This window comes from Lepidochelys olivacea, assembly GCF_965140295.1.
Source record: "Lepidochelys olivacea isolate rLepOli2 genome assembly, chromosome: 1".
NCBI classification, from domain to species: Eukaryota; Metazoa; Chordata; order Testudines; family Cheloniidae; genus Lepidochelys; species Lepidochelys olivacea.
In genome coordinates this window covers 163,773,771-163,800,920 of record NC_140411.1, presented here as the reverse complement: position 1 = coordinate 163,800,920, position 27,150 = coordinate 163,773,771, and the positions used below count along the sequence as shown (strand labels likewise).

Here is a 27,150-nt window from a genome sequence, read left to right as displayed (position 1 = left end):
CCATTGTTGTGGGTTGCAGGGTGTAGGAAGAACATGGCAGCTCCTCACCCTAAGAGCCCCTGCACAATCAGCAACTACCCTACTTCCAATAACACAACTTTAGAATAGGCCATGTTTTCCCCACAGTGTTGGCTGATATGAATCTGTGAGCTGCTGGTTTTGCAGTGCAGGTCCTTCAGCGACTAAGATAAGTGTATTCATTCATACACATTTTTAAAAACACTTGTCACAATAGTATCTAAGACTTCACTACAGCAAGGACTCCATGTATTCTGCAGTTCTACTGCACCAGACTTCACCTCTTGGTGCAGAAGTGTATTCTAGCGTTCCAGAACTAAAAAAAAGCAAAACTTTGAAAACTGCTCAATGCTAGTTCCCAAATCTCACTTACTTGAAGTCAGCTAGATAGGACTGTCTTCTATTTGGAAACTGCAAAACCAGCATCAAAGAGCTAGCTCGGTGTTGACATGCACTAAACATTTACTACTGCCCCTCTCCCTTGCTACAGTCCAAAGTATTTTTGAGGGTGGATTGCCGATTACAGATCCCATCCTTTTAAGTATGAGCTTTCTACCTAGTACAGTTAGAGATTTCCCTGATCTTAGAAACATGTGACAGACCTAGCTACACAGGGCTCATCTATCCTTAAAATGCTACAGGAGTGCACGAGCACCGCAGTAGCTCTTCAGTGTAGACACTAGCTATGCTGACAGGTAGGGGTTTTCCTGGCAGCATAGGTAATCCACCTACCTGAGGGATTGCCTACACTTGAAACACTGCAGCTGCACTACTGTAGCACTTCACTGAAGATATTGCCTATGCTGACAAGAAGTGTTCTGCTCTCAGTGTAGGAAATCCACCTCCCAGAGAGGCAGTAGGTAGGCTGATAGGAGAACTCATCCATCAACCTAATGCTGTCTGCACCTGCAGTTAGGTCAGCTTAAATACATCACTCTAGGGTGTGGTTTTTTTCACACCCTCAATCGATGTAGCTATAGACCAGTCCACAGACTTGAAAGGGAAAAAGCTACTTCACATATAATTTCCAGCTTTAAAGGGGAAGTCTGAGAGATTACCATCAGTAGCTCACTTTAAAAGTCCAAACTGCTTCAGAATTCAGATAGGTTATATGGACAAAAAATTAATTCACTGAAAGCAACAGCTACCTTTCCTGAAATGAGCAGGACAAAACTCCATGGATGCAGACTTATGGTCATGAAGTAATATGAAGCGCCATAGTCTAGAAAACTGGTTATGTTCAACAAAATTTAGAAAAGGATAATAAAACTAGTTAGATTGTGATTTAATGGTATTTCCCTAATGGTGTGAAGTAAAGAGATTTGTTTAAAGTTGATCAGTATTTAATGGTTGTGGTTTAAGTGCTAGATCATAGTTGTTTCGGTGAGATCAGAGGTTTGGGGACTTTCAAATTTGACCTATGGAATATTGCTGAAGGGCTTTGAATTAATAGATGATTGAGGGCTGAGGAAAAAGTCAAGAAGTCACAGCCTTGTCTGGATGCTTCTTATGTTCCAGTTTTAATGCTGCTAGAAGTAAAGAAACTGTCACTCTACAGCAGGTAACATTTTAAGTTGTGCCTTGGAATTTGACCAGCTCTGCTAACATTTGAGTATAGATGAGCAGAGTCATCAACTTTAATTCATGGTAAAGATTAATCTGTCAAAAAGCCCCAAACCCCTCTGTAGTGGTGAAAAGAGACTATGAAAAATGTAAATAAAGTACAGATGAGAGTCTTCGGGCTTCCACCAATCCCTAATTCAGCAGAGTGGAAAAACAATGTCTTTAAAAAAACCTGATAATTTAAGGTTCTGGGGCCCCCAATTACCATCTACCCACTCTCAACATGAGGGCAAAAATCTATTGTTTATGCTGTAAACAGTACAAAATATCTGGACCACTGTGTTCAAAGAACCCAGCTAGAGTCTTTCATACCTGAACAATAAAGAAACAGACGTACAGTTAAGCACAAGGGAGGTTATATACACAGGACTTCCTGCTAATCATAGCTTAGTTTTTGGAGGACAAACTTTTTCTCCCCCTCTGCATCTTTTCAGCCAAATGGCTTAGTAAATAGAAGGGGAGGATGTATGTGCTCTCTATTCCCTAAGGAAAATAGTGTTTCTTCTATTACACTGATATTCCTAGCTGAAAGGCTATCATCCATGTAGCGAGATTAACCGGGAGCTTTAACATGCTCTCCTCTTCAGCAGATCCAGAATAATCTTCATAGTTTGTCTCACACACTCCAGTAGGTGTCACATCTGAACAAGAACTTCAGTGGGATGATCTAGGTTGGTGTAATTCTGTGCTGGAGGGTATAGGTCTGTATATGCTGTGAAAATGTCAGTACTCCCTAAACTAAATGCAGGATTCATAGTAGTGTTATTTATATATTGTTTCCATTAGATGTTCATTACATGCTTACAAAAGATCCCTAAAAATCTGTAAATTCATATGGCCATTTTGGTATTGGTCAATAGCTAGCAGTCTAGTGTCATCCTGCCTCTTTGAAAGTCACAGACCTCATTTCCCCCCAAATGATCCTGTAATAGTATTTCCAGATCACATGCAAACATTGCTTTTGCAGTGGCTAAGGAGAGGATTTTGAACGATTTAATGCCAAAATGTTGTGCTGATACTGCAAGTTGTTAAACTAGATTTTTAGACGTTCAGGTTTTTATTCCTAAAACATGGAAACTGCTGAACAAGGATTTTGCCATTAGCCAGAGCAGAGGCCTGAATAGCCAGCTGGAAAATTTAGTATTTTTCTGTTGGATGAAGGGAGCTGTAAAGCCAAAATCAGATGTTTTGTCAAGTGTCTTTACTTCAAGATTGAGTTAACGTTTTAGGTGCCTGCTCATTTTGCTTTACAGTGCCTCTTCCTCCTCCCCTGACGGTTTCATTTGCAAATGTATATTCAGAAAAAGCACACTTTGCCTTTATACGTACTTTTTCTTACATTATCAAAAACACAATTCTTCCACCCTACACCACCTCCCCAAAACAAGATGGTCTCCTGGTTTAGTTCCTGCTGTGGCAGCTTAAGGGTGTCTACCCAATAAAGATGTGCTAACTAAAAAAAGCAATGGAGGGCTTTTATCAGAAAATAGTTTAAAAAAAATAATAAAAAACCCAACTCATTTCTGCCTGGTGCATTTCCCCTTCCCCACACCCCCTAATATAGTTATGTCTTGACATATTCAGCAAATGTCAACTAACCCTTCCAATGAAAGGGGAAGCAACTAGTAACTGGCTCAGATACAGTTAATTACCCATATAATACCATATTGCATAAAAAAGGTTAACCGGGGTGGCCAAAACATAAATATGTTTATACAGTCTATAGTAAAGTATTCTATCTGGCAATAAAGTCAGGCATAGGAAGGAGCTAGTCTACAATATAGCAGCCAAGCATACTGACAGCAGCTTTCATCGGATTGCTCTCATGGCCACAAGAGCAAAGCAAGGACCCACGTTTTCGCACCACAACTAGATTGTACGTAAAGAACTCAGTAGTTGGGGGGGAAAGAAATTAACATGGAATGGCTAATCAAGCGCAGGACATCTGCCACAACTGCAAGCTAGAACCTCTTTTGACAGGTTGGTCCTCGCACTGCAGTAGAACTTATGCAAGTAACTGACCAAGTTAATGAGAGTGTGATAGTTGTATCAACTTTGTTACAATAAAAAGCTTTAGCTCTGAGGTTGTTCCCCTGATTAATAGATTCACTTCCTAATCTAACTGAAACATACTTAGTTTCCTTTCACTTCATATCTTTGTGTGATGCTGATCCAATAACACTGTGTTCCAGTTCTGTAGCACCATTCATTAAAAGGTCTCAAAACATTTCTTGAACATTAGGTCTCCCAGCATCCATATGATGATGAGGCTTAGGAAACATCTAATCTCAGTCTCTCCTTCAAGGACCAATACATAGCAGGGCCGGTTACTGTTTAGATACAAGGGTCCTTATAAAGGAAACATTTAAAGCGTTAGCACAAGTGTTAAATTATGAATTAATCATGGAAACTTACTGGGTGTTGTACACATGACAGGAATGTGTAAAATACATCCCTTAAGGGTTCTTAAGAAAAACAAATAGAGAAAGGGAGGCATGGCTGTCCAATTCAAAGAGATACCTGGCAGGAGTCTCAGCAGAAAAGCACATTCACTAATAATATCAGAAGATAGACAAAGTGTTTGGTAAGAGTTACAGAGAAATGCACTCCCTTCCAACACAGAAGTCAATAGTGGGATGAGCAAATGTTTTAGTCCTTCAATTAAAATAAGCTTGAAGATACGAACTGAATTTCCATTTGGTAGCTGAAGAATTTCCTTGTTCCTCCATTAGCAATTCTCCTCCGGATATTCACACCCTGCAGAGCTTCAGTGGGAAATTCTCTGTGATGAGGTGATCATCATGCAGGAGGACAACAATGTTAACTTCAAACTCTAGGGAAAAAGAGAGCTCTGGTATTAACTCAAATTGTACAGTAGAAACAATGATAATTCTGTGGCTCCTGCTCTCAGCTGCCTTCACCTTAGATAAATCTTTCAAGCTGTTTTTAGTGTTTAGGATTATCTGTTGCTAGATGATTCAACACTGCAGAAAACAACAGGGCACTATAAAATGACCAACTTCTCCAGCCTATTTGTCAGCATAAGTAGCTCCATAAAATATATGATTAATTGCATTAGTGGTAGCCACCTGTCTAGCCATAATTAGCTAGTAATTTACTGTTGGCATCATAGTAAGAAGTAGATCTTGAGGAGTAATTTGAAGGAGTTTAGGGTAGTAGTTCTCCAAATAAATCCATAGGAGGGCATTGCACATATAAGAGAAGCACAAAAATGGATGATCAAAGTTGTTGAAACAGAGGAAATGTAATTGGAGATGATACTAAGATACAAAGGTACATAAGTAGGGAGGAGCTAAATTGTGGAGGGTGCTAAACGCAAGCACAAAAAGCTTATGTAGTGGAAAAGGAGAAGCGATATAGGGGATAGATTCAAAAGAAGAAAACTTGGCTAGAACTATGGATTATGAAGATGATTTTAGCAGAAACGTTTCAAATGTCCATAAATGGAATATTTGATGAGGTTGTCAGGAAGGAGGGAGGCAACTGTAATATTCAGGAGGGGAAATAAGAGCCTAGACAAGAGTTTTTGTGGTGTGCATCGATGAAGAAACAATCTTAGCAACACTATGGAAGAAGAAGTTGACAGATTTGGATATGGCCTGGCTGTGAGTCAATAGAGTGGAGTCACAGACAACCCCCAACTTCCAGGCCTGAGTGACTGGGAGAATGGTGGGTGTGTCAGTGATGACAGAAAGGGATAATGGAAGGAAAGCATCACTTTTCACCATTTTACCCTCAGAATTTCCTGCTGCTCTTGAGAGCTGTGAGTGTTCAGCATATTTAATCCCTACCGGATCTTTGCCATTAAAACTGCGTCTCCCAGAGAATTTTTCTGGTCACAACTAGTTTAGTTCTAGTTTAGACCACTTACGTACGAAACCACTAAGAGTAAGAAAACAACAATATATGCTAGATCGAGAACTTAGTTCTGAATGGAGAAGGTTATAGCTAAAGGAATGGTATAGAGGTTTTTAATGAGACAAATTGCTTGGTATATTTAGTATTCCCTAAAGCTAGTGGCCTGACAGGCTTGGAGCCTGAGTCCTCTTTATCCACAACAGGTACAGTTCAAAGAACAGTAGTGCTGATTTCCCCACATTGCTCTGGTAATATACTTCAACCCTGGTATAGGACCACCTCTGTTGGTAAGAAGGTTTCCTTGGTCTCCCTTGCAAAGCTGCTCATTAGTGTCAGTGGTGGTAGTTTGTATTGTGGCCCCTTACCCACTAGAAACCAAACTTAAACTAGCAGCTTGTTTCACATGGATTCCGAAGGTACCAATATTTCAAAAATAGCTGGGTCCTTACCAACTTTGAAATTTGTAGTTTCCAACGTAGGGCAAGTGAACAGCCTGGGGAATACCATGTATATTGGAACAGACAAACTTCTGCAGACATCCCCATCAGCAATCTGAATATTCTGAATCTCTGTAGCATCTCTAGCATAACCTTCAGCACAACCTGGAGAAAACAAGTATTGGGGTGAACAAAAAAAAGTAGCACTAATTCTACTAGAAAGTTACTGAACATAGTTCAAAGGCTGGAGGCATTAGCCAAAAACCAAACACCCTTCCTTTTACCCATTAGAGCTTTGACCTTACCACTGTTTAACAATTACATCTATACACCCTAAAAAAAGATACTTTTGATACACAAAAAGTAACTTTTGCAAATGATTTCTACTACTGCTTTAGACAAGTGTGCTATGTCCATTTAGAATATAAATATTCAGATAACCAGTGTGGTATATTCAGATTTTAATTTACATGAAACAACCTACCACAGGTTTCCACACGTACTAACTGTAGTTCAATACTTTTGACTGCAGCTTCTGCATTCTCCACCACCAACTCCCCAATTAGTGGTTGTGTAATGATGCAGTTAGTCGAGTTGAGATGACCTTTGATGAGAAATTTTGGGAGCGAGGCTCTCTACATGTAGAGTGGGAAAAAAAGTCACATGACTAATCACAAAAAGCATAGAGAATGCTAAGTAGGCAAAACCTCGCTTTGTGGAAAAAAGCAGCATAAGAATTACTGAAGTACATAAAAACCCTACATCAAAAGATTATTAAGGTTGGAAAGTCAGGACCCTTAAAAGTTAGAAAATGCCAGGATCAAGCTTGCCTGTGCAATGTTAATGGAGCCCCCTTGAGTGTAAGCATTGTGATACAGTCTTTAATTACATGGTAACATTTTTTTTCCCCACTAGGTCCCTGCACAGGATGGACTGTGGATGAATCAGGATCTTGAGTGAAGGAGGCCGTTGCCTGTAGGACACCTGATTTATTTTTTGTGGCAGTTGGAAGGTGTTTAGTGAATGAGGCAGGGGATTGTAGGGAGAGAAAGGAGGGTCTCAGGGTTAAGGCAGTGAATGCTGCCCTGAGAACTGGACTCTATCGCTGCCTCTATCACCATATAGCTACGTGACACTGGGCAAGTCATTTAAGCCAAAAGTGATTGTGTGTTCCTCATTTTCTGGTGCTCAGCTTGAGATGCTGGGGTCTGATTTACAGAAGTGCTGAGCACTCACAGCTTCATCTGAAGTCAATGGGAGCTCTTGGCTACCATATTCCACTGACTTGGTTGGTTCCCAGTAAGGGGGAAATAAAAAAATAACGCGTAACCATTACTGAGGAAAGCTCTGTTAACAATACAGCATCAACACAAAAGAACAAGTGACAGTGCTGTCCATTAAACATGTTGCTCAGCATGTCAGGAATCAAAACTGGCAAAAGAGGAGAGGAAGAACTATGACTAGCTGTGGAGCAGAATCTAATAGTAGCCACTGATCTCACTCCTCACACCAATTCACACTGGAGACAAGGGAGTCACTCAACACCATTTAAAGCATTTTTTAAAACAAAAGGTTTACCTCTTTAACATTCTGTAAGGTTTCAGGTGTAATTGTGAAGTCCACTGGGCTTGGCATCAACTTCCCTTTCTGAGGCTGGAATGAAATGAAAAGGTAGGATCGATATTGGACACTCAGTATATAGAGTTTACATAATGTACACACATCGAATCATGAAAAGAATCCCTTTTCATATGCCATTACTTGCAAGACCAGTTTAGAAGCTGACCTAATCACTTTACAATGTCTAACTCTGAAATAGTCTTTAGAGAACTAAGTGTAATTCTTTTAATAAGAAATTGACCCATTTCATGTAAAGTCTATTAGACGTTGCAAGAAAACAGGACATGATTATGACATGGAACACACACAAGTCACCACGTGTTACAAAATAACCACATTTTGACACTCTAAACTATCCTTGCCATTACTGTAAAACCATGACACGATATGAACTACTAGGCTACTGGTGCCTGCCCTGAGCATGCTGTGTTGTGAGTCACAAGGTTAAGTGCTCTAAACCAATAGCCAACTAATGCACACCTTGCCATGCTGTTAAAGTAGGGCTCTTGATTTTACATATCAGTGCTGGCTTTTTTTTAAAAGTTTTGTGAGGTCTGATGCAATGTGTCCTTCCAGTATTACTCAGCCTTCCTAGTAAGCAGATTTGAGAAAATAGTAGGGAAAGTTATATATGCACTTCCTCTATTATCCTGAGCATATTGATTGTTTTTCTAACCCTCTCTATCTGAAGTTCCCTACCTGCACTATTTCAACTCCCTAACTCCGCCCAGCAAGAGCTCTTTTAGAAGCAGGTTATGGCCCAGTAGCTGTTTTTAACTTACTGGGTCAGATCCTCAGCTGGTGTAATTCAGTGTTGTTCCTCTGATTTTGCCAGCTGAGGACCTATGTTTTTTTTTTTTTAAATATATATTTGGAATATTTAACAACCTCCTACTTTAGGTTTTACTGTAGAAAGTAAGTTTAAAGTGACTTAAAAGGCCCTGAATTGCTGCTGAAATGGCAGTCTGACACTTTGTGCAGAAAGGAAAACATAATTGTCATTTTAAATCTTCAGTAACTGCCTCTCTTCACCCTCATCCCAATGAGGTGCCTTATGTTTGTTCAGCTCCATTCACATTTCAGCAAAGCTTCCATTTAAAATAAGTGTAAGGATTTGTTGTGTGCCAATCAATGATGAGGGTCCCAGCTGTGCACTGTTGGGAGTTGGTGCAGTATTGTATCATCATCAGAAGGCCCAACTTGAATTTTGCAGTTGTTTTACTCTCCATTACTTTGAGTCCATAGTAGTTTGTGTACAACAGCAAAACTGGGAAACTGCCAGCCATAAATAAATACATATTTTCAGTAATGGGAAAATACAGTTGACGAATTCTGGCAAAGGAAATAAGGTTAAGGGAAATAATATTGTGTACTGACAGTGAGAATTTTATGTACAGTAGAACCTAATTAATTCACACTGACTGGGAATTACTGAATTTTGTGAACTAATGAGTGGTATACTCTGAACAAGAAATAAAGCAAGGATACTGCGTAATATGTAAGCTGCTCATTATTTTGATAACTGTGGCTTATTTATAATACTTCATAATGTACTAGTAAATGTAGCATAGTATAATTTTTCATTTTACAAAATGTAGGAACAAGATCTCTACAGTGTCTTGCTATTAAATCTTTGCTGATAGAAGCAATTTTTGTGCAGGTTATTGAAGTTCTACTGTATTCATTTTCATCACTGATGACGAGGGGAACAAAACATCTTTAAGTATATTAGAGCTCTTCTTAAAGAGCTCCTTACAGGAGTTAAGCATCATGTGTGTTCTAACAAGTTTTGGGTGGAAGCAAATGTATTTTGCTTGTTAAATTTGTGCAGATTATATTGCTTATACATGTGCTCTGCACACATCTATAATCAATAGATATCACAGTTGCACCCATTTTCATGATGAAAGGCAAAACATGTTCATGCCATACAGCTAAAAAATGTGGGCCCTGATTCTGCAATAAATTTCACACAGGTGCAAGGGTCCACTTGCACAGAACTAACTGCAGAATCAAGGCATTAGTTACAATAGTCATTTCTGAGCCTACCACTATCTATGAACAACTTGATGAGAACAACTCGTTTAGGACACCAGCTTTATGTGGTCCCTGTAGGTATGTCTACATTTCAATTAAGAACTAATGGCTGGCTGGAGTAGACATTCGGCTCTGGGACCCCCCAGAGTTTGAGCTCCAGCCCAAGCATCTACACTGCAATTAAACAGCCCTTTACCCGGAGCCCAAGTCAGCTGACACAAACCAGCTACAGGTGTCTAACTGCAGTGTAGTCAGACTAAGAGGCTGTAAACTTGTCTCCAACTTGATGCAGGCCTATTTCCACACCTAGAGTAAAGGACCTAAAATCAATAATTTAGGCATTTGAATACAAGAGGCTTGATATCTTCCCTCCACAGATGCTGAGCACCCAAAGCTCTCAACCTCCAATGGGAGCTCAGGATGCTTAGCACCTGGGGGAGGGAGCATGAGAGAGAGAGAGAGAGATCAGGTCATCCAAAAGATACAGTACTTATGGGAGCACACATCACCACAGTATCTAGATACCGAGTAGAACAGTATGTATCTAGGAGATGAACCGAACAAGCAGGGAGAGAGAAGGGGAGGACTGAGTGAGGAAACAGGAGGTTTTCACAACAAAGCAAGCTCATCATCCAAAACATATTTGTGTCAGTTAGAAGAGTAAGTTTAAAAGAAGTTAAGGTGAAAAGGTTATCTAAAGTATAGCACAATGAGATCCTAGTTCATGTCTCGGCTGCTAGGTGCCACAGTAATACAAATAGTAACACAAATGCTTGAAACCTGAATATTGCTAACTTCAAAACATAAAAGAAAGCATGACACCAACCTTCCCTCCCTCCCCCCACCCCGCCCCTTAAGTCTTATGCCTTGTTAATATAGGAGGACACATACAAGTTACACCATTACATCTTGTGAACATCACCATAGAAGACTGGGCACCAAACTTTGCTAAACAGAACAAAACTGCAGAGGTGAAAATCTCAGCTAGTTGAGAGAGTTAAATATCTCTATATTCCAACTTACTGGTGAGTGGACAATGAATTCACAAGTCTTAGTCAGGTCCTTGGCCAGTAGAGATCGTCGCATATCACACCGAAGGGTATACTGTGAGAAAGAGTGGGGGATAGAAGAGTCTTATCAAAACTTTCTTCCATCTCCAGCATGGACTTAGAGAGAAATCATTCTATAAACACAAAGTCTCACTGGCTATTTATATTAACATTCCATTTATAAGTAATTTATTAAAAGGTCAGTAGACTACTTATATATTCTTCAATAAATTGTTAATCAATGGTTATAGAGTGCTGTAGAGTCCAACAGGTTGTTTATAACCATCAAAGTAATACTCATGTATCTAACAACCCTATAACATCTATTAATCATTTATCAGTTCTTTATAAACTGTTGAATATCTGTACAGCAATAATGCTCTCAATTAGCAATCAGGACCAGGCCTGATTGCTCTCAATGCTGATCACATAATAGAAAGATATGTTCCCTACCCAGAACACTTTGCAATGCCCACCCTTCAATTCCCTTTCCTGATCTCCTTGGGGGATGAAATCCACCAATTGAAAATCACTGATCTAAGGTACCTGTCTGAGCCCAGTACAATCCAAGCACCTCATCATCTTTAGCGTTTTTTATCCTCACAACACCCCTGTAAAGTACGGAAGTAGCATTTTCCAGGTAGGGAACTAAAGCACAGAGATTGTAAGTGCCAAGGTCACATAAGAAGTCTGTAGCAGAGCAGAGAATTGAACCCTCATCTCTCAAATCCCTAACCACTGCAACAACTCAGGTCATCTTTTGAAACTGTATGAAATTAAAAAAAAAAAAAAAAATCTTTGATGGATGTTTCTGCTAATGACATCTTTGATTATTCTAAACGAGAATTAAAAAAAATTATATACTGTTCACAATTTATGTTTACCTTACCTCTCAATTTGGACAATAAAAACATTTTAACCACTTCACTTTTTGGCTTTATAAATTGTTTTCATTTGTTTTTTTTTTTTATTTAAACTACTGAAACACTTTTAAGCAGCACATAGCTTCTTACCCAAAGCCTAAACATTGGATCAAATCTCCCCTGCACATCCATTTTAACAGATATTAATGTGTTCTATACAAAAACTGTTCTTGGAAGTCAGATTTCACTTTATTTCTGGGGTGGTACAGCAATGCAGGAAACAATAACTCTGAAAGGTGGTGAAAAGCTAAGGAAAGGCCTGATCTGGACCTTTTTATTAAGTTTTATTTTGGACCGGGAGGGGGAATTGGTAACTGAGATAGGATAGGAGATAGGTGATAGGAGAATGGCCAAAGGTAACATATATACCAATAAAATCATACCTTACAAGACAATCCATACTGATTATAAACAAAATATCTGGATTACAGAAAGCAACTCAACTTGTAGGCTGGTATTGTTTTGCAAAAGACGTGCCAGACAACAGATGTTATATTAGGAAGAAAGCCAAGGCGAGGACTAGGTAAAGGAAACACCAACATTAAGAAAAGGAAGCCTTTCACCATAAGCGCTGTCAATAGGATATAAAATTTAGAAACAAACTAGCCATATGCAAAGGTATATAGTTTAAGTAAATATCATCAAAGTCTACTGTTGACTGGCATGACTAACAATTACACATGCTTTTTCTTTTTTGAAGGGTAGAGGGACGTACTGTGAAGAAGCCCAGAGTAAATGTAGGGAATTCAGAGACTTAAGTTCAATATGAGAGAACTGATTTAGATAATCTGTAGAAAAAGGAATTTTTCTCCTCTTTTAAAAAGAAAACAAACTGATAGCTCACCCAAATGCCAATCTGTAAATACATTAATTTGTTTTTAAAATATCAGGTATTTTCCTTTATCCCTATCAGTAACAGGACAATTAAATAATAATTAAATAATTTCAGAGGATAAGTTCCTCAGCTCTGCAAAGCACAGAGAGCAAACAGGTCTCTACATCGCTGTTTCTGGTTGGGAGAAAGGATAAACTCCTTTTACAGCTGCTTTCTCAATATAAATGAGCCTTTGGCAAGGTTAGTATTGAAAATGGAGTAATGACTCTTCAGACAGGGTATTTCAAGCAGAAGAGGGAAGGATGATCACTGCTTGGCTATGTTGAAAAGTCTGATGTACAAGATCACACTGTTTGCTCTGCAAAAGGGGAAAATATCTAAAATATTCATGTGCATGCATAAGACAGACTAGAATGAGTTTTATTCTGGCAATATAGTTGCTTATCATATTTCTATCCAAGGCTTTTTACGAATAGGTGTTGTCTCATGACATAAGTCTCTTGTCTGTTTTTTCTGGTAACTAACTCTTGAATTTAAAATGCTTAATGAAAGATTTAGTATCCTACTGCCAGGAAGTTAGAAAAACAAATTACAAAAAAACAGAATACTACCTTAAAGCAGCTGCTGCAGCTGAATGAGAAGCTATTTGCATGAACATACAACAGGATTCATAATGAACAGATACACCAATTATACTTATGATGGAAAATCCTGATAATATGCATGATCATAACAGTAGAAATAACATGATGGAAAAGAGATAATAGTCTGCTGAGTCAAATGACCTTTCAGCTTTTATCAATAAGTGCATAAAAAGAGTCAGAAAAAGAACAGGTAAGATTCTTTCAGATACCCGAGATCAACAGAAGAGTCTGTGTGAAAAATAATTTAAGTACCACAAGCATGCTCAGTGCTCAACACCTTCTCCCACCCCTCAAGAAAAATATGGGTCATGCCTGAAGAAGTTTAAAATAGGAGGCCAGATATTGCTCCCATTGAAGTCAGTGGACAATATGCCCATTAACTTAACTGAATCCAGGATTTGGGCCAAAAATTAGAGATGAAAGAGATGTGACTTGGTCACTCCTAGTATATCCCCTTGCCAAAGCAGAACTGTTCCCTTTCTATATTTTTTAGTGTTTTTCCCAGTCTAGTTTTAAGTGATTCAGTAATTCAAGCAATTGTGCTTCCTTCCTTTACTTGACACTTTAGCAGACATCACTGTTAAGAAGTTATTCCCCGATATTAAAAATCTCTTTACTCTTAAATTGTATTCCTTGGATAATTCTAAACAGTACCTCCCCTTCCTGGATACTTACACCCTACAATTAATTGCAGACTTCTGTCTTGCCTTATTTGTAGTTTACCCAACTGCACTCTTGGCCTGCAAACCTGCAGGTGAGTCCATGTGGGTGGATACTTATGCCTGTATGGATGCTCCTTGGAGTCAATGGAACTCTGCCCATATGGATCTAGCTACAGGATTGAGAGCATAAGGTATCTCCCCCCCACCTAAAAATTTACTTCAAAGCCAGTCCCTTTGTCTCTAGTTTTTGTTACAATCATAACCATCTTTTAATGGACCAAGGTGCCCACTATGGAATGCAGTATTCTAGCGGTTGTCTCATCAGTACTTTATAGGTTGGAATTAAACCTGTCTTATCTGGGACATGGTATCTGTGTATGCAGCATTTTATAGTTATACTCTGAATATTCTTGAAATTACTTTTGACATCTCAACAGGTTGATAAAATACACTTTCATCAAGAGTGTTCTGTGCAAGTCCGGTTCAGTTATAAAAAGTAAGTTTTTATTAGTTTATTTTGTACTATATACTCACAGCAATGGCTGGGGGGGGCAGATGTGAAGATTTTGGTGATTCTTTACTAGTACTCTAGTGCAAAGCATCTCTCTGAAGGTAATTTGTTTTAATGGATTCCTCTGAGCTTTATCTTAATAAACATAAAATTTCTCGGGGGGGGGGGGGGGGGGGGAGGGGGAGTCTCCCACTAGTACAAAAAAATATATATGTTCAAGACCAGATTTTCAAAATGCCTCCTTACATCACATTAACCAGAGGAAAACTTTTCAGTTAGAAACCCCCCCACCTAATATTAATGCAACATTATGGTAAAAACATTTAATACAAAAATCAAAAGATTCAAAGCTGTACTTCTCACAGTAACTGTCTGCCTAAATGTGTATACAATGTGGTAGCTAATCTGTTGCTATATAAAGTCATAGGAAATATGCACAAGCGAAGAGGTTTGGTTTCTAAGGGACCACAGCTTTCAATTTTGTGGCTTGTATGTGTAAAACTCAGCTGTGATATTACATGGCCATACTTCTACTTGGCACTAAAGGTAACAGAGGTGCAGCCCTTATTCATGAACCAAATTCATGTCATTCACCACTCCTTATACTATAAAAGTAATTATAGATTACAATTAACTGATGGATTATTAAGTCCTCCTGTAATAGTCTGCATACACCCTTCTCCTCCTCCTCCTCTTCTTCTTGTAAGATTTACTCAATAAGATGTAAAAAGAAAAGGAGTACTTGTGGCACCTTAGAGACTAACCAATTTATTTGAGCATAAGCTTTCGTGAGCTACAGCTCACTTCATCCGATGAAGTGAGCTGTAGCTCACGAAAGCTTATGCTCAAATAAATTGGTTAGTCTCTAAGGTGCCACAAGTACTCCTTTTCTTTTTGCGAATACAGACTAACACGGCTGTTACTCTGAAACCTGTCAATAAGATGTAATGCAGAAATATTTTTCTGTCCCCTTTCATTTCAGACAAGTTACCAAGATTCATAAGAGACTTCTCCTCAAAAAAAGAAATTAGGAAAAACTGTACCTGACCCTGGGAAAGAAAGGAGAGAGACTGCATCATCTTGTGTAGCAAGCTGCCACCAAATCAGGAATGGATGTTGGTGACATATGAGCATAGGATATCAGATTCCAAAACAGCGTGTAGCCCTGTCCTGAGTGAATTTGTACTCCTCTCTAACAGATAAGTGAGGGGTCAATCTGTTTTGGTATTTTTAAAAAAAGTATCTTGGCAACACTTGTGTAACTTGTCATGTTCAAGTTTCATCGAAAGACACTTAACTGTAAGCACTTTCTTTTGGGGTATAATACTACAGACAGTGCATAAAATGGGAGATACAAGTTACTACATAATAAAGTAAGAGTTAGAAAATATTATAATGTACACAAAAGAAACTGTCACAGGTGTAGCTACTCCACTGCATTCCCTGCTGGCTGAGCATGGCACTGCAAGCGCTTCCTGCCTCAGTTCACAAGATGTGGCAGCCATTCCAGAGCAGGGCAGCCCATGCCATAAGCTTGTCATCAGTCTTTAAACAGTTAAATTCTGAATTTGGCCGTCTCTGCCATTAAACAAACTAACAAATAAATGTAAGAGGCAAGCACTTGGTCACTTTAAGTCAAGGCCCTGATCTAGACCTGGCGTTCTGGGATAGGACAGAGGAAATGCTCCTCAGTATATCTCACCCAGCACTCCCCTTGTGAGGGAACAGGAAAGCTTTCTTAACTGATCTGCTGGCTCCTGATTGGCCAATGTCTCCTCCTGGCCCTTCTCGGCTTCTGGGGAACCGAGTCTTGCTGGTAGCCTGACTTGAGTGGGTTTTCCTTGAGTTGGGGAGTGATGGAGGTAGTGTCACATTGCTGACACCTCCAGCAGGGAGGAGAGAAGGTCTCACAGACCCCATCCCATAAACTAATAACAGCTCCTACATGAAATGAAGGGACTAAAGAAAGAGTTTTAATTCAGGCAATGTATCTTATTAACCATTAAATGTGTAAAACAGGTATAATACAATATCCTGTGCTAGGATATCACTGTCACACTATACTTCATATTTGAACCTACTGAATGAATCAATCCCTCTTGATTCTAAATTTATAAAATGACCCTACATTAAAAAAAACAAAAACAAAATATAGATGTGAAAGGGTGAAGAACAGTATAGATTCCTTCTTTGTTTTTAAGACAAAACTTATTTCAAGCAAAAAAACAAAACAAAAAACCCCAGTAACTTTGTTCTTCTTTCTTACATTTCCAAGGCTGTATCTGAGGATCCTTGCAACAGGGGATATAAGTAACACAAAAACCAAAACTCCTACTTAGGAAAAAACAATCCCAAATATTTTGTTTTAAAAGTGCAAGCATAATTTTTAAGCCTATGGAGATTTTATATAATCTCCTGATAATGTTTTGAGATCTTAAAAGGGCTGTTATGCCATGTTTGGAAAGAAATCCAAAGTGTTTCTCTTCACACAGGCCTTCCACTGTCTCTGAAGTACTAAATCCTGGAGACTTAGCTAATGGGACAATTTTTGTTCGGTCTCAACAGCTGTGAGCTGAAAGGAATTGTGAAACTTTTGACTCAATTTAAGCCATGTAAAGTACACCCAAATACCACAATGATGGATGTTTGGGAAATGTTTGAACCAATATATAATCTTTTCCTACTAGAGTTTCAGTAAATTTAAAAAATCCCCCACAGCTGGAACATGAATTTTAATTTAAAGGACCTTTAATTTTTAGTTACTGTACATGAGCATTGCAATAACTTCACAAAATTGACAAAACCAAAAATATTGATAACATACAGTTATGGTACCACCAGATAGTTTCCTCCCACAGTGCAATTAGAGAAGTTTCTCAGAGTATAGTTCCTGCAGACAGTGCAAGTTCATCACATTTTCCCTACGCAGAAAACTGTCTCACCTGAATATTGACAAACACACCATGATATGTCTCGTATAGAACTTTGTTGCCCTTCGCATGCAATGGAAGCTCAAAAGGAATTTCTGTTTTGCCGCTGGGAAGTTTTCCTGGTTTTACCATTTCTATGGTACTGTTGATAACTTGAATAGGCTGTAAAGATAAACATTGAGAAGTTTAAAATAAAGCAGTCTGCTTCATAACGGCCCAATAACAGAGCCACATGAAACCCTATCAGCCTTTCCAAATATCTCAAAATTCAAGTGTCTGTGTCCCCTACAAACAATTCTTTACAAACTCATACTGTGGTAAAAAGTGGTCTTACTTAATGTTTCTTACCATGACAGTCTGTACATTTTTTTGCATCCTTGTCAGATTGGTGGCTAAGCCCATTAAGAAGCTAACAAGTAGAACCTAGTACACTTTTGAAAGCAGTACATTTCTTGTTCCATTATCAAAATCACAAACCTTAAACAGCAGAAGGAGTCTGTATGTGTATATGCCAGTTGAGCAGTTAGCTCTTGGAGAGAAGAAGGGCTCCCAAAGGTAAACTATATATTTAACATCAGAATGTTGTTGGAACAATGACAAACTATGGTTTGGCGCTTGACTGGAGAAGCATGCAAAATCTCATGAAATATGCCTCCATCAATTAAAAGACAACAGAGTAGGAACAGCAAAAATAAAATAAATAAATAAATAAATAAAATACATGCACTCCCAGAGCAGAGAAATTAGTTTAATATCAAATAGAGCATTGACAAACATTTTATTTTCCCTTGTGATTTTTCATTTTTCTTTTCAAACCATTTTTGTTTTAAATTGCTACAACACCCAATGCCAACGATAAGACAATGGCCCCCAATTACTGTTCGAAGGTCATTTGTCTAATCAAGCAACTTACATTTGAAGTTAAAAAACTTCAAAAGCTGAAATGGAATTAAAATTTCTATTCTGATTGCTTGAAAATGCTTTGTTGGGGAAAACATGGATCTCCCCTAAGTTTGGAACTATTCAAACCTGGGGTTTTGGCTCATCTCTGCTGACACATGAAGCAGAATAGACTGACGGAGGCTCTCTTTCTTTTCAGAGTAAGTATTTCTCACCTCCTCTCAAAAGTAAACTACCAAGCTGCTTAGGGCTCACATTTGGAAGAGATATTTTATATAACTAAAAACAGGCTTCTCATTGCAGCTTTGCTTGGAGCCCTCACATTCACTCTATTTATAAGAATTCAGTTCTAGAACAGTTTTACTCATTTTCCCTTTGCAGGACTGTGCTTCTCACGCCAGTTACAGCTACATGCAAATGGCATGGCACATTACAGCAGTAAATATCCTGACAAAGTTTCTTTAACTCTGTGGTTACCTAGGCTGGGTCTGTCTTAAAACATTTTTCTGCCTCTGAAGCTCACAGTGTAATGCTAGATAATGGCAGTGATTGGGAAAATATTAAACTACCTGCATGCACTGAAGTAAGACACAACCATAAAGAAGTAGAATTACTAAGGAGAGATTTGGTTTAGACACAACTTTTGTATCCAAGAAACCAATCTACGTATTTCTTACCTTAACAGAGTTATAGAAAGCTTCAAACACACCAACGCTTTTGGCACTGAGCTGCAAATTTACTGATCCTTCCATTGTTAAGGAGACACCCTGGTGTTGGACTGCATCTTTGCTTGTTATGACCACCACTCCAGAAAGAACTTCCTAACAAGGAAAAGGTGACAAGTAAAACATATTGATTTTATCAGTTTCTTCTCTTGCTAGAATTCAGACTGCAGTGGCACCCAAAGTATGTTAGATGATTTCCAAGTGCCAAGGAAGACAGTTCCTGCCTCACAAAACACACAGTCTGAAAAGACATATTGATGGAGAGGAGGCAGGGGAAAAGGATACAAAATACAAGTTAAGTGATCAAGGTGATGGCAAGCAGAAGTCTCTTTAAACTCCACTCCCACCCAATCTGCTTCCAGAATTCAAATCTCTCTTCTTCCCCTTACCCTAACTCAAATTTTGTTCCAGCATCTGTATGCTCCTCCCTCCTAGTCTTCAAAATCTTTCCGCCACATAAATGAGCAATTTACTTATAAATAAATGACATGTGTAAATAGATGGCTTGGTCAGCTAGCTTCTATGGGTGTTGAAGAAGCGGTCCTTCAGAAGGGATTTAAATGAGAGGGGATTGCTCTGCAGACCTGTTCAAGGAAGGTAATAATACATAGCAGCAGGGGAAAAGTATTGTTGTAAAAGAAGTGGACAAACAGGACTTCACAGCTGTTGTTTCAAGTGGAGTGGAGGTGAAGTGAAGAAGGGGGGGAGTAGCAACATAAAAAAAAAATGGATAAATTGAAAGGGATAAACCTAGGCAGGATATTGAAGATGATCATAAGAAGTCTGAACTTAATATGGTGAAGTCAGTGGAAGGATCAAAGAAGCAAGGACAGCAGAGTGTTGATCTGGTCAGAATGGTGGGCAAAGTCTTAGCAGATGTATTTTGTATGGACTCCAGGGGCTGATGTGGGTCCTGGGAGCCCAGTGAAGAGTAGGTTACAGTAATCAAAGTGGAAAATGATGAGCATGTGAGCTTCAGTTAATGCTGAAGTTGTAATGGTTCAATATGATTGTACTTCACACCAGTTAAGAAATACAGTTACATAATGCTCAGCTGGTAGCTGCCAGGGCATCAGTACTTTTCCCTTAACAGTGGAGAAGTGTCAGTACTAAACAGAAATTGGGTCACAAGTCTGATGTAATAAAGGTTTAGAGAAAGGAATTGCAGTAGCAATTCAGGGATCACAGCATGAGAAGCTGAAGCACAGGAAGCCAGAAGTGGACCTGCAGGAATTAAGAAACGTAGCTATCGTAGGAAGTGCTGGTATAATTGGGCAGTGAAGAAAAACTGATCTAACAGAGTAGAAACACTCAGAAACAGCTGTTTGCTGCTGCTGGCGGGTTTAGTCTGCAGCTGTTTGCTAGGGAGATCCCGTCCAAATGCACACGAGTGCTATGGCTCTACCCAGTCATCATAATATAGCATCAAATATGTCATCTTATTCAGCAACTCTCTCATTACTAGAAAAAAAGAAAAGGAGGACTTGTGGCACTTTAGAGACTAACCAATTTATTTGAGCATAAGCTTTCGTGAACTACAGCTCACTTCATCGGATGCATTCAGTGAAAAATGCTACAGCTCACTTCATCGGATGCATTCATTTTCCACTGAATGCATCCGATGAAGTGAGCTGTAGCTCACGAAAGCTTATGCTCAGATAAATTGGTTAGTCTCTAAAGTGCCACAAGTCCTCCTTTTCTTTTTGCAGATACAGACTTAACACAGCTGCTACTCTGAAACCTCTCATTACTAGGCTGCTCAAGGGCTCACCCAAAAGGTCCCACCCTAGCCTCAGGGAAGTTCACAATCTGCTGAATTCCAGTCTCAGAGGTCCATGACTTTCTGGGACTATTTCTCACTACAAGACTGACTGAAAATTCTTTCTGTCTTTCGCTCCTTGGATTGTTCCCTTTGTCTATAGGGCCTTTATTGACTAAGGAAGCCAGAACTGCTTGCCTGTTCCTTAGTCCATCCCCCTTTCTCGGTATTTTCCCTGCCAGGAGCTTTCACCACAAACTAGCAAAGTGATTTTTTGTTCCATCTGCCCTAAAGAGCTCGTTATTCCAGACCAACACCTTGTGGCAACAGGCAGACAGTTTTTATTAGTGTGCAAATCCTTAGCCATACTCTTACTTTCCCCAAATATACCCTGTTATTGGAGCTACTGTTGTTAGATTCAGACTTAGAGGACATTTCATTTCTTTCTTCTCCAAAGCACACACTTTGGGGATTTTATTATGTCAAAACACCTTCCTGTCCTCTCTGTCTACTCACACTTCTTGCTGAGTGCTTGTCCTTGCTATGCAAGTCAGCATAGAAAGGGCATTTTCTGTGCTGAAATTCATTTTGTCACTTCACTGACTGACTGAGTGCTGGAGCATGTAATTTGCATGCACCAGTACAACTTTGTGTAGAAAAAAATATTTTTTTCTACACAAAGAAATATTTATCAGTGTATTTTTTGCTAGGAGTTACATACTCTTATGCTTGCATTGACACATTAATCTCCAGAAACATATCTGAAAAGGTTCAAATGGTGGCTAAATTAGAATGATGGTTCGGTAACTAAGTTAGTGTCTGAACCGGAACCGAACTGGACACTTAGGAAATACCTATGAACCCAAACCAGAATGGAACCAAAATTTTTAATATTTCAACGCCCTGGTTTCATCTGCCTATCTGATACCTACCCTGTAAGGACTGTCTTTTTTGTTACTTGTCTAGCATGATGATCCTCAATGGGGGATTCTAGGTGTTAAAGGAATATATATAAAAAATAAATAGATAAAATAAAATAAATAATGGAACTGTGACCTCCTTTTGAATTGCATAATTGATACATGGTAGCTGCTAATGAAAAAAGGATCATATACTCAGTGTAGGAATTGTTCCAATCATTTTAAGAGTTCCCTTTTTTGAGATGAATTTTGAGGTGTATTTGAGAGAGCAGAAATTGAATGTCACAACACTGGACCAAAGCGAGGGTAGTGCTAAGCACCTGTAACTCCCTTTGAATTCAATATGAAAGGTATCTTTTATGGTTATGCCCAACGTTGCCAAAAAGACAATGAAAAGATTCCAGAAACAAGAGAAATATACAAGAAAAGGAAACTTAAGTAATGGACTTTAGGTCTTCCCAAAAGAAAGTAGGATGTCAAGCAACACTGGTTCACTGGAACCAACTTCAGAATGAAGAGCCCACTCTAGCAAAATAAAACAGCAAATCAAAAAGCTCAGTAAGACATTATTTCTGAACCGTAGCCTATACGAAAGCCGTATATATAGTACATTAGTGTAAAAAAACCCAAAGTTTTCACACTTAGATGCTATAACGCCTAGTGCATTAGTGTAACATGCGCAAAGTCTACAGTTAAGATTACCTATAGTCTATACCTATAAAATTTCACCTATAATCCCCTATTTTCAGTTACTTATAACTTTAACCATTTAGGCTGAGAATCTCAATGCCAGTTCTCTGCTTCAGGCTGAGATTTTCCAGCCATTTTCAGCAAAACAGTTCAACCTTGTCTGATAATGAGGTTAGGGGAAAATAAGGAGTTTTTCCAACGTTCAAAAAATATTTTCCAACAGTTTCTTTTAGGAGCTTTAGCGCTTTCAGAGTGTTGCACAGGAACTTGATGTTTACCAGGGCAGTGCTCAGGTTAGAACTACTTTTTGCTGTCCCCATGAAAAACCAACCCAGAACTGGAAAAATTAAGATACAGTTTTTAAAAGTCTTTTTGTTTGTTTTTGCAAATGTTCAGTGGAACATGTCTGAGGCTTTCAACTAAAAATCTCTGAACATTCCATCTACATTGAGCATGCCCCAACCCCAAAGATCTTTGATATGCTGGCAACCCTGACATGTCCAAAGGCACAGACTACAACTTCAGAGAGGGGAAGGGCTTAGTAGCAGCTGCTGCCCTTTTCAACTAGGGGAAGGCAAGGGCTAAAGTAAGTGGGACAAGAATTCCCCCACATTTTCCCTCCCTCCACTACTTAGCTGGCATAAGTAGTGCTCCTCTTCCTGTTTCATTCTGCTTTAACCATTGGGGAAAGGTGTGATCAGTACCAGGAAGGAATCATGAGTCTCAGATCTTCCACTGACTGGTGTTAATAATTTGGTGCACTTTACAGCTTTCATAATTGAGCAAAGCCTCATTCCCTTACCTTAGGTTGATACTTGCATGCCTCCTAACAGTGGGTAGATCTACACGGAGATAAAAAAAAACCCCACAGCACTGAGTCTCAGAGCCCAGGTCAGCCGACTTGGTCTCACAGGGCTTGGTCTGTGGGTCTACAAACCTGCAGTGTAGACATTCAGAGCTCAGGATGCAGCCTAAACTCAAGACCCTCCTCTTCATCGGGTCTCAGAGCCCAGGCCCCAATCAGAGCCCCAACATCTACACTACAATTTTATAGCCTTTCAGCCCGAGCCCCACAAGCCCAAGTCAGCTGTCCCAGGTCAGCCACGGGTCTTTTATTGCAGCGTAGACATATCCTGAGAGGTAGGACAAAGTTGCTTCTGGCAGAATTGGGAACAGATTCTGAAGGCCAGATTTTGTGCTGCATCGCAGATGGCACAGCACTGAAGTCAGAGCCAGAGGAAGGTGGTGATGGGAGAGGTAGCTTTAAGCTACCTTTATGCTTCTGATAGTCTAGATTGTTCTGAAATCCAGTAATGCCCCCAGAATAAATTAGAGTGATCTCTGGAGCTGTTCCAACTTAAGGCATCCTTATCCAGGTATCTATGGGCATCTCTACAGCCCAAAACTGCCAAAGCATTCTATTCTTCTACCAATCCCTTCCACCTCCAGCATGGCCCTATTCAGATATAAACTTTGCACAGGATGGACTGTGATTGAGGCAGAGGGTTGCAAGAAGAGAAAGATGTTCCCTTGCATTTAAAACACTGGAATGCAAGGCAAAATAACGGGGTTCTACCGGTGGCTCTGCCGCAGAATTCCTATGCGATACAGAGCAAGTTTATAATAATAGATATGCATAAGGGTGCCCAGTTCAGGTAGCCCAAGGAATCTTCATACTGTCATTTCCTAACTTTGAAGTGCTTGACGTTGCAACCTTGTTATTTTAACATAGTTTTTATATATAATTATATTAGTGACAAAAATATGCAGCAAGCTGTAATGGTTAATTAAGGCATTAATATATCTGCCTAAAATCCAAACGCAGTTTCAATTGGATTTGGTAATTTGTTTTCCCCATCTTAACTACTGTGTAATATTGCCACCTGCAGTTACATAGCTAGACAGCACCACTTGGGTGCAACATGAGCATTCGTAGGTGAAGGCATTCCTATACAAGTACTGTTTGTGAAAGCATATTTTGGGATTCTGTGGAATGAAAGGTGCTATAAATAAAAGACATTATTACCACTGGCTAATGTCAGTGTAAAGTGTGGTGACAAGTGACTTTCTAAAAAAAGAACAGAAAACCTACACCATGCAAGTAACTCCCATGATTAATTAAAACAGATTTATTTTTAACTTACTGACTATTCCTAGGGATACCTGATCAAAGATGCATACACTATCTCTAGTACAGCACTCAGCGAACTAAATAGTTCTTTCAACATTGTGTTCTCAGATCATTCTGCTCTCCTGTCTAGTCAGGGTACTAAAGGTAACTTTGTTGAATACATTTCCTTTAATCTCTTTAAAGTGGCAACATACAAACACAGCCAGACCCTTAATTTAAAAAAAACAAAAAACAAACAAAAAAAACCCCTGATTTGTTCTTTATAAGCAAGAAGGAATCCCTAGCTCAGTGGTTTGAGCATTAGCCTGCTAAACCCAGAGTTCTGAGTTCAATCCTTGAGGGGGCCATGTAGGGATCTGGGGCAAAAATTAGGGATTGGTCCTCTTTTAAAGCAGGGGGTTGGACTAGATGACCTCTAGAGGTCCCTTCCAACCCTAATATTCTATTATAATGATTTAAATGCAATTACTGACTGCTTCAGCTAAAACTGATCAGCAATGAAACATCAAGTAAGCATTCTTAACTGTTTTTGGTTCAATGTAGCTGCAGAGACTAAGACTAAGTGCTGTCAATGGTTCTGGACTGGAGAACCCTCACCTCAAATTAGTCACCAGTGTCCCTGCACAAAAAAAGGAAATACACTACCCCGAACAACAAAAGCCACATTTACATTCCATGCTCCCTGTCACAACCTTCAACAAAGCTGTTACTTGTTTTCCAATTCAAAAGTCTGTGGTATATTTAAAAAAATTAAGTTTGGGGACAGCATAAACATAAATATAATTTAATATCAAAATAATTGACAGTAGGTCAGCGAGTCCGAGGGGACTGTGGGAGGGGAATAACCGAGTGTATAAATCGGAGGTCTGATGTGCCATGTAAACTGCAAGGTTTCAGAGTGTCATCTTTCCGAAAAGATCAGTATAATGCAGGATTTCCACATAGGCACCTGTTCATTTTGCAACGGATAAAAGGTGGGATAGGCTAGAAGGGTGGAAGTTTGTTATTTAAGACATCGCAAGAGAGCAAACCCATTCCATTTTCCGCGGGCGGCCGGGCGGGGGGAAGCGGAAATCAGAAGGCAGGTGCTCCGTCACCCGTTACTTGCCCGATGGCTGGTAAGACGCCGGGAAGGTACAGGACCAGTCCCCTCTACCGGCGAGGGACAGGCAGGCGGCGCCCCAGACCCGCGGCCAGGCAGCGCCGGGAACCGGCCCCCCAGGCGGCCAGGGAGAGAGGAGCTGGGCGGGCGCAGCGCGGGCTTGCATCAAGCCGGGGAGGGGGGACCCCAGCTGGGCCGGGCGAGGCGTTTGGATTCCGGCCCCGGCCCGCGCTTCACCCTGGGGCTGGAGCAGGGGCGGGAGGCGCCAGAGACCCGCAGCCCCGCCCCGGGGCTCCGCGACCCCCCGCCAGCCCGGTCCCCGGCCTCCTCGGGGCTCGACGGTTACCGGGGCGGACAACGGCCCCCCCTCCGGAGCCAGCGCGGGCAGCGGGCAGCGGGCAGCGGCAGCGCGCCGGGCCCCGCACTCACCCCGCAGAGATAGACCTTGTTGGCCCGTTTGAGCTTGATGTCCAGAGCGGCCCCCATCGCTCCGCTTCCCAGCCCCGCCCCCTGCCCGTCCAGTCACGTGACCGCCCACGTGCTCCGGGCGCGGGACTCCTGGCTTGTGTCCTCCCACCCTGTGGGGCGCGCCATTTACATCCGGGTCATCAGCGCCCCCCCATGCCATTTATAGCCCTAGCTAATGGCATCCTTATACAACATGGCTCTGCCCGTTCCCTGGTAGTCATAGCAACGGTGGAACTAGCCGCGGCGGGACCCTCGCCCTCTGTTCCCTACATCACAAGGGGGGCGGAGACGAGCAGGCGTCTACCAGACGGCGGACTACAGTTACCAGCATGCAGCGCGGCCCGAGGGGACTGAAACCTTCAGCGTGTCACCCCAAGCCGCAGCGGTGCATGCTGGGAGCTGTAGTGCTGGGGCCGCGTTGCGTGCCGGGTGGTGGTGGGGCTAGGTCAGCCTGGGCTGGCTGTGCAGAGGCCGGGCCCGGGCGCTCGGCTACGGAGTCGGACGTAGGGTGGGGCCTGTCCTTGTTGGCGGGGGAGGCGTCGGGGCCCGGGCCCTGCTGCTGAGGGAGTCGCGGGCGGCTGCGAAGCCTGGGGCGGGGGTGGCCTGGAACTGCTGCGGCCCCCCGGGAGGGAAGAGATCAGGGGGACGTAGCAGAGGCGGCCGCGTCTTCCTCCGGCCCTGCGGAAACCCTCCCGAGGCCGCGGCCTCGTTCAGCCTGTCCCTGAAAGCGGGGCCCGCCTGCCCCCCCCCCGAGCAGCGCCGGCGCCCGCTGGGCTCGGCGGAGTTGCCTCGGGCCGGGGGGGGAAGGGAGCGCGGCCGCGCAGGCGGGTGTTTGGCTACGAGGTGCCCTGTGCTCAGGCTACAAGGCCTGGTGCACAGTCGCTGCCTGCGGCTTAACTGCGGGGCGTGTGTTTTTCTCACGTGAGGCTTTGCTGTGCTGTAGAAGAGAAGCTCAACTCGACAAGTCGGTGGAAAGGAGACAGCAGGCCCCTTCCATGTCTGCTCAGTTGTGGTCAAATATTTTGACCATTTTCTCTTTTGCCTTTGCACTTGACTGTCTCATGCATCAACTCGCCTTTCAGGGCTGCGTCAGAAGGATAAATCTGGGCTCTTGAGTCTGGTGGATGGGGGGAATTAGACACAGGAATCCTTAACATATATATATATATATTTATGTAGTCTTAAAGTTTGTTAATGCTTTATATTTAAAAGTATAAAATAAATACTGCACATTGCACTTAGCACATTTTGCCTATCTCAAAACTATTTACTACTTTAATGCATTTA

The 27,150-nt window shown here is 40.9% G+C and overlaps 1 protein-coding gene across 1 annotated transcript; it reads right to left on the bottom strand.

The window, feature by feature from the left end:
- Nucleotides 1–1,865: 1,865 nt before the first annotated feature.
- On the bottom strand, nucleotides 1,866–25,930 carry VPS26C (VPS26 endosomal protein sorting factor C). Its single transcript, XM_084631693.1, has 8 exons — nucleotides 25,825–25,930; nucleotides 18,746–18,889; nucleotides 17,181–17,330; nucleotides 10,638–10,718; nucleotides 7,536–7,610; nucleotides 6,442–6,592; nucleotides 5,970–6,122; nucleotides 1,866–4,474 (listed from the first exon to the last, which is right to left on the bottom strand). The coding sequence occupies exons 1-8, from the start codon at nucleotides 25,879–25,881 to the stop codon at nucleotides 4,392–4,394; spliced, it is 894 nt and encodes a 297-aa protein (XP_084487819.1). The 5' UTR covers nucleotides 25,882–25,930; the 3' UTR covers nucleotides 1,866–4,391.
- Nucleotides 25,931–27,150: the final 1,220 nt, after the last annotated feature.